An 8,202-nucleotide genomic window follows, 5' to 3' on the forward strand; every position below is an offset into this window, starting at 1 on the left:
CCACCAATAATACACTCGGCTATTGCCTCCCACTAAAGTGGGAAAGTTCCTCTAATGACTCCTCCTAATGGCAGTGGCTTTTACACTTACCACTTTGTTCTCAAGAGATTGAGATTGATCCCAGGACATTTGCATTTGAAGATGTAGAAAGGATGGTTAAAAAGTCATTTAACATACTTGCCTCAAATGCCCTGCCCTTTGGGTGAAGAAGTTCCTCCTCAACTCAGTCCTAAATCTGCTCCCCATCAGGGAAAGGAAATACTCTGCTCCTTGGATGGCTAATAGATGCCGAGACAATTTGCTGATCTAGCATGACAAGAGGTGGCACAACATATGATTAAGATCAACAATTTCTCTAGCATCTGGCTGAAGAGTTGAAAGTAATTTTATGTCTTCATTAAGACTACTAAAATAACACTCAGCCTTCCTGCTCCTCTGATGCTGTCTGTCCTGTTGTATTCATCCAGCTCTCAGACTTCAGGATCGGCAGTTCCTACTACCCCTTATATCTTTTATACTTTTTGCTTAGCCCCTCAAAAGCCAAGTTGTTCCTTAGCGCAAATCCCTTCTCAGAACCCAATGATGGGGTGGGGGGAGGGGAGGTGATTTTATTGAATCTTTTGTCCTGCTTGAAATCAAAAAGCACTTTTACCACTTTTCGCTTTCCTTTTAGGACACAATATCACAGGAGGACTTACTACCGTTCACCAAAATAATACCTGAAAGAGCAGCTTGACATTGAAATCATGGAAATACCAACAGCAATTAGCAACAAGATTTAGGCCTGTAGCAGAGGAGCTTGTCTTCCACCCTTTCTGTTTCCACTTCACTCTTTCAGTCATGCATTCTCTGATCTCCCAACAACCTAATGAGAAGTATGGCCAGCCATCTGGCCAATGTGCATCAAATTGATCTGGCAATCCTTGATTCTCCCCACTTTCTCTTTTGCCAAATCTCATTCCATTCTAATAGCACTATAGCTGTACCTACGTCAGACAGACGGTAGCAGTTCAAGAGCAATTAGGGATCGGCAACAAATGCAGGCCTGGCCAGCAACACTGACATCCAATGGAAACACTTCACTCTAAAGGAAAGTCTTTCTTTCCTGTCCTACATAAGCCCTCAACTATTCATTGACAGTCTCTGATGTATGAACCACGAGAGGACATTCTGGGAGCATGGTACAAAAACATTCATGAATAGTCCAATATGTAGATGAATTAAAGGACCAGCCCAGCTCTCCATGTGACCGCTGCTAGCCCATTTTGTCTCGGCAACGTTCAGCTAATTTTTTTTAAGAACAGTACTCTCATTGCCAACACCTGTTTTATAAAACAGTTGAGAGCCACCAGAGAATATTTAAATGAGCGTGAAATTCTCAAAACGTGCACAAGAAATATGATTGAGCATGTGAAATTTCAGAAGCACCATTTTGAAATATTAAAGTGCAACATTTCTTCATATTATCGCAGATTTAGTACTCATCGTTCTCACAAGTGAAGAGGAATTGGCCGCATGGCTGACCTTTTGTAGACAAAATTGAACAAGTTTGAATTTATGTAGGATGAAAGGCAGACAAAGTAGGGTATTGGTTATTTTCAGTTTGACAACGATGAAAGCTTAGATAAGAACTGCACGATTTCTATTCTGACATACGTACAGTTATTAACTTCTTGTGACAAAGGCGCTAACACACATACTAAATTGGTGCAACACATTGGTCTAAATAAGGAAAGCCCAATTATATTACGGCAAGTCATTTAAAAAAAATCTTTTTTCCAACAGACAGCACTTTCGCTATGAAATGGGGAATCATCCCTTTTTGGTAATTCCCTGTATTACCTCAAGAGAAAGGGTAAAAAAAAGACCGAGAAAGGATCGCTTGCGCTTTAAGAAGTTTATTTATATTTTTCTGTTATACATGTTTTCACGCCCCACTCTTGTGCATGAGAGAGGGAACACAAATGGGGTTTCCACCGGGAAAGCCAGTGACTGACTGTGGACAATAAATAGGCGGCAGCGATGCCCAAGTGCCACCAAAGGTCTGAGCACTCGAGCCCAAGACAGCTCCACACATCAGGATCCGGGAGACCAGGCTTGTGACCCTCAGCATGTCCTCGCTGCACTGTTAGTACAAACTGCTGCTCTCTGAGCTCTGCCTGTGGTCCCTGTCTCCGGGGAGAACCGCTACTGACTGTCCTTGTTTTCTCCATCTCCCTCTCCCTTCCAGATCTCTGCCGTTCTGTCCTACTCTTGGTGATGGGGGTAACAGCCGCCTGGATGTCTCCAGTTGCTATCACCTCGCTCCCCGAATCTTCCGGAGACTCTGCAGACGTTTATACATCTGGAACTCCCCCCAGTGCTGGAAATCTGAATCTTGAACCTTTGGCTCTTTTCATCCAGAATATTGCCACCGAATTGCGCAAACGACAGGTGAGTAATGTAATGTCATAAGGGTGAAAGTGAATGTTGAAGACAAAGTCGGCAAGTTCCTGTATTGGCTCCTATCAATGGTAGTGGATCCTACCGCTTCCACTTTCTACTTCCCAAAAGATTAAGACTGACCCCGAGACATTTGCAACTAAAAGTGAGCCGCTGACTCTTCCAGGATCGACTTCAGATTCTTACTCTTCAACTTGCTATTGAAGTTTACATTGCAGTTTATGTTTAACATGTTTATTTGACTGTCTCAAACTTGGGTTAAGTACGATAGTATCCAGTTAGACCTCACCAAGAAATGGCCTGTTGGATGCCAGAAATACTGGACTTTATGGAAGGATGTGTTGAATGATCCTCTTCATTTGCATCATCTTTAGTTATATCGTAATGGGTAGGGTTCTTGTTGGCTCAGTTTCTGAGTCAGGAGGCTCGGGTTCGCCTTATTCCAGAGTGTGTAACAGTGACACTGAACAGGCTGAATAGAAAACGTCTTCAGTTGTGAAAGTAGGAGCTATCTTATTTATTCTATTCCTGGGAACCGCAAACCTTAGTGTTCACCATAATAACCTACAATGCAGAAAAACCTAGTATCTGCGGAAACAATTCTGAATCGCAGAGAAAGGGAATGTCGCTCTTACAAACGTGTAAGCAAATAAATAGAAGCTAGGAATTGAGGTTAACGAGTTAATGAACGGGTCATGATGTGCTGTTTCACTGTCGAGTGAAGATGCTCTAAATAGTTATCACATTACAATCTTGAGGGAGAGGAAGGGTCTAGGCCCGAAACGTCAGCTTTTGTGCTCCTAAGATGCTGCTTGGCCTGCTGTGTTCATCCAGCCTCACATTTTGTTGTCTCACAATCTTGAGGGATCTGTTCAAAGTCCTGGCTCTTGTTTCTTGCTGCATCCTCGACCGCTTCAGTGAAAAAGGCAAATCTGCAGAATGTCAATTTTTAAACAAAAGACAAATTAATAAAATGCGAAGATTAGATTAATAACATCGGTTTTTGTTTCAGCTGTGCGATTATTTTTCCATGTGCGATGGGACGCCAAATTCACTGAATATGTACAACAGGGAACTGCCACAGATTCGAAAGAAAGATAAATGTTTTGAGAGCAGTTTCCAGAAGGTGAGTAGTCCCTTCAGTGTTATCTTTTGCCGCCTGGAGCTGTGCTGGCTGCAAAAAGGGGTATTTGTTGCTGAACTGACGCACCGGACACGCCCACTTGCAAATTTCAGTGAAAAGGTGAACTTGTCCAAACTGTGGTACAAGCGAGCAGAAATGATCCCAGGGTATTCGTTTTACCCTCGTCACCTACCTGCTGGTATTCGAAATTTGGATTTTTAAAAATTGCAAAAACGAAGGCAACAAAAGAGAATTCCTGCAGGGTAGACTTGATCTTCTGTCGGAACTTCAACAGAGATCCGCAAAACTGCTCAAAGATGCCAGTTAACAGCCAATTGCTCCATTTGTAATGCAACCAGGCAACAAAGTTGCATCCGGCGTTTCGGACAATTCTTGTTTCTTTTTCCGAAAACGAAAGTCTGTTCTAAACAATTTGCACAGAATTATAGAGAGCAAGAAATAATCAAATTGTTCAGGCACTATTTCTAAACTACCAGGATTTTGTAATAATTCAAAGAAATCTAGTTTAACTTCAAGTTACCTCCAGTGGTAGTTGAATCGAGATGGTGAGGTGGCTGGAAGTTCCCGCACGATTTCTGCGAGGCTATCAATTTTATTTCGCATGGCATCGAATTAAAAGTTGTAGTATTTAAACTTAAGCGCTCGCTTCTTTATGCTGGAGTATCCAACATGTTTTTACGGTAGTTCAAAAATCCATTCGTCTGAGGTAGATGCTGTCATCAGGGTTGGAAACTTTCTGGTTCAGTCACCCTTCAGAGATTTGAACGCATCCCACACTGACATGCCTGCGCACTATTGAATTTTTTTTATCCTTAGCACCGTTTGAAGAAGCGCGCTTAGAAGTCCTGAATAACATTTATCCCAAATCCTACACCAGTAAAATAGCTACTTTTACCTCTGCTGTTGGCGGAATATTGCTGTGTGCGAATTAACTGCTACATCCCAATAATGACTGTACTTCAACTAATTAATTGGTGGTGAATGGGTTTTTGCTTAACGATATTATGAGAAGTGCTTTGTAAATTCAAATTTTCTTTTGCGAATTCAATTCATTTTACAGCCGCATATGTTACAAATTTATAACTTTTGTTGTAAATTTATGATTTTTGCAGAAAAAGTGTTTGACCAAGATTGTCAAGGGATTTCAGGACTATAAGAAGTACCTGCAGTTTGTGAGTCAATGGATTGAAGTTGATAATTTGCAAGTGGATGCAATGCTGAGCAGCACAAAGATTTTGGTTGACCTGCTCCCACTTGAGGTAAGTTTTGTCTAGAACCTGTAGTCTAATACTTAGCCTGTCTACAAAGTCTGGAAAGGGAAAGTGAAAATAAAATTTAGATTTGCATCAAACTATACATATTGCCCAGAAGGAAAACAAGTCTTTCAGCCGAATTGGTCTTTCATGTTATTTATAATCCACAGAAGCTTCCTACACTCCTCTTATTTAACGCTGTTAATATAATCTTCTATTTCTTTCTTCCTCATATGTTTGTGCAGTTTGCTCTTAAACACATTGCTTGAACCAATTTAGACAGAATGTTATCTCAGACTGCCCAATGAGCTAGTGAAGATGGAAAAAAAATGAACAAATGCCTCATTTGAATAGCTTTGTTTAAACCATTTAAGAGAAAGTGTAGTATCGGAAACAGTAATTTCCCCTTCTAAATATCTGTTTCTTTTTCATTATGAGTAAATTAATCATGATAGCATTGAGGTGATCTGTGAAGTATTGAATTAACTTATTTCTTTCAGCAACTTTCTCTGATGAGATTCCTCATTTAACCAACACTTGTTGATAGATTTGTAACCATTCCCCAGATGTAATGATGCAGTATTTTGGATGTATAAAAGTAGAGCCTACACTATTGCTCAAACAGTTTTTGGTAAAACTTGACAAGCATGAAAAAAATTATAGCTTATGTATTCTAAATTTATGCCATAAGTTATACATTTTAACTTTTATTACTTAGCCATATCATTGTTTCTACTTTACATTCAGTTCTTTTGTTTTAAATTACTAATTGACAAGTTTGGTTCAGACATCACAAATCTTTAAATCTTTTAGAGGAGTAAGGGTAGAAGTTCTATGGGTTTTGATTTCCCACTGCAGATTCAGTTGCCATCAACAGAAACAGATCTTTATTCTGAATGACGGACATTTTCACTATTTATCTACACTTTGCCACCAATTTTCTATTAATGTCACTGCTGGAGTTCATTAAAACTCCAGGTAACTTCTCCGCCCAATATTTTCTTCTAAATCTAATAGGTCAATAGCAAATACATTCAATCTGGATCACATTTCTTTTATCTCTTTTCTTTTCAATAGAGCAAAATTCGTGAGCGTATTGCTCAACAAGATAAAGGCAATGAAGAGGCTTTCAATCTGGAAGGGTCTTCTAAAACAGACTGGGATAAGCAAGTGACTGTTCACGTGATTCTTAGAAATTTTGCTCTCTTTATGGAGAGTACTATTCGAGCCATTCGCTTCATGCAATCAGCACCTGCAACAGCTTCATTATGATAGCCATAATAATACTGTATGAACATTTTTGTTCATGAGTTCCTTAATGATATCTGCTTTTACAGTAGATAGCAGTGTTGTTTTATTTTCAAAACCAGCAGTATTGTTTTAGTTCAGTTCTATGAAATGGAAAATAATAATTTGGCTATTTATTATATTTCTATTTAATATTTATTTATTTACAACTATAAGTTTAGTGTTGTGGAGCCAGAATCCAGTTTTATAACTGCTTCTGGCCCATATCCACCAAATATCGTCTGTTTGTACTGCTGCTGTATTAATTGAAACTGTAACTGTAATTGAATTGAAAGTCAACAGACTTTAATAAATTATATTATATGGTATTTCAGCTTTGGATCTGCTATTTAGAATCTTACATGTGTTATTTGTGAGAATATATTTGAGTAGCTGAGTAATGGTAACGAATTTTGGAAAGTACAGCAGAATTGGAATTACCAGATGCCCAATGTTGTGAAAAGTAGTTCAATTTTCCTCAAGATTTTAAACTAGATGAGAATCTCACCAGTACACAATGAAGACCTTATTTCCATGCAATTGCATTTCAGTATTAGCTAATCTCCCTTCATCTGTTTAGAGAGTACACTTCAGCACTTGGATATTGCGCTTTAGAGTTCACCAATGCCTTACTTTGCAATGCTACTGACAGGTCTCACTATACACAAAGAAGCAGACCAATTTTATATATGTGAACAGGATGTTTTCTAAGTCTCTAAGCTTGCTTTCATTGCAATCAGTCACTTTGTGCTTATTCGGATGCTCACTGCATCCCTGCCTTGTCTTGCCACTTAATTGAGAACTTCCAGGTTCACAGGATCTCTGGCTTGATATTCTTCTTGACAGAGAAAGAAAGCCATACAATCAGAAAGCAGCATTGTTGTTGGCACTTGATAGTCAAGGCGTGGATATGTTTCTGTATGAGACTGGGCTATGGTAATGTTAAAACTACAGCTTATACACAAAACCACTGAATGTACTTCAACAAATGACCATGTCTGAAACTTGAAGGGAAATAGTCCTTAGTCAAGCAAAGGCTGATTATGGTCAGTCCAAGTGTGCCACCACTCTGAGCCAAGGGCATCATCTGTCTTAAGGTTAGCCACGATCAGTAGGTTAGAACATAGAACATTAAAGCACAGTACAGGCCCTTCAGCCCTCGATGTTGTGCCGACCTGTCATACCGATCTGAAGCCCATCTAACCTACAGTATTCCATGTACGTCCAAGTTGTGAGAGTTTGAGGGGCTTCACCATGAGGGGTGAGTGAGGTTCCTCACTGTTCTTACCAAACTCTTATCAAGAACCGCCTAATCAACACCATGGTGTCCTCTCCATCCAGTCCCAGCTTCCTTCAACCTGCTCCCCTAATGACTTGCTGCTCTGTGAATATCCTGGAATCCCCTGGCATTCCTTGTGCTGTTTCCATCTTTAAAAGCCCAGTGTGCACCCGTACAAGTTCTGTCGGTCTAGAGCTGCTTCTTCTGCATTGTCCTTGACTTTAACCCTCAATGTGGCAGGCAGACAGAAGCAGACAGGGTTATCAGTGCCCTGCTTTGTGGACAGGGACCTGGAGATGCTGCTGAATGTCATAGAGGAGAGGGGAGACCTCCTGTTTTCTCCCCAAGGACCAGCAGAGAGGCTGTGACACCAGGCCATGTCCAGCCTGGTCTAAAGGAGCTACCTAACTCAAGGTATTTTTCCACTCATGGAGGAATGTCCCATGATGTTGGAAGATCATGAGCTTCTCCACTTTGACAAGATCATTGTGACCATCTTCTCTCTGATACCTTATCCTCTCCCTGCTAGAGCACCCACGTCCAAATAAGACTCCTGTTCTAGCCCCACTCACTACTGCCAGCAATATCTTCCCCACCACTGTCCCTGACCCCTGATCCTGTCAGCAAGAACTCTGCCTGCCCTCTGCGCTGCCCACTCACTCTCACTCCTGCACCAACTGGAATAACTCTGTTCTCCACTTCTACCTCCCTTAATACCGGCCTCTTTCATAGTCCAAAAAGGAGACAGTCCCAAAAGGGCAGGAAGGTTCAAGGCAGGGGATGTGCTGCCCAACATT

At 40.7% G+C, this 8,202-nt stretch overlaps 1 protein-coding gene across 1 annotated transcript; it reads left to right on the plus strand.

Annotated features, from left to right (window-relative positions):
* The first annotated feature begins 2,259 nt into the window (after positions 1-2,259).
* On the plus strand, positions 2,260-6,111 carry LOC132206639 (interleukin-6-like). The gene is made up of 4 exons (XM_059641099.1): positions 2,260-2,433; positions 3,455-3,685; positions 4,699-4,845; positions 5,917-6,111. The coding sequence occupies exons 1-4, from the start codon at positions 2,260-2,262 to the stop codon at positions 6,109-6,111; spliced, it is 747 nt and encodes a 248-aa protein (XP_059497082.1).
* Positions 6,112-8,202: the final 2,091 nt, after the last annotated feature.

The sequence above is a fragment of the Stegostoma tigrinum genome, chromosome 2 (genome assembly GCF_030684315.1).
Source record: "Stegostoma tigrinum isolate sSteTig4 chromosome 2, sSteTig4.hap1, whole genome shotgun sequence".
NCBI classification, from domain to species: Eukaryota; Metazoa; Chordata; class Chondrichthyes; order Orectolobiformes; family Stegostomatidae; genus Stegostoma; species Stegostoma tigrinum.

Bases quoted from the DNA above. Each gene is read 5' to 3' on its own strand.
- LOC132206639 (XM_059641099.1), top strand. From the start codon at position 2,260: ATGGGGGTAACAGCCGCCTGGATGTCTCCAGTTGCTATCACCTCGCTC. The intron at 2,434-3,454 runs GTGAGTAATGTA...TTTTTGTTTCAG, and splicing joins CCGAATTGCGCAAACGACAG to CTGTGCGATTATTTTTCCAT. The intron at 3,686-4,698 runs GTGAACTTGTCC...TGATTTTTGCAG, and splicing joins TTGCAAATTTCAGTGAAAAG to AAAAAGTGTTTGACCAAGAT.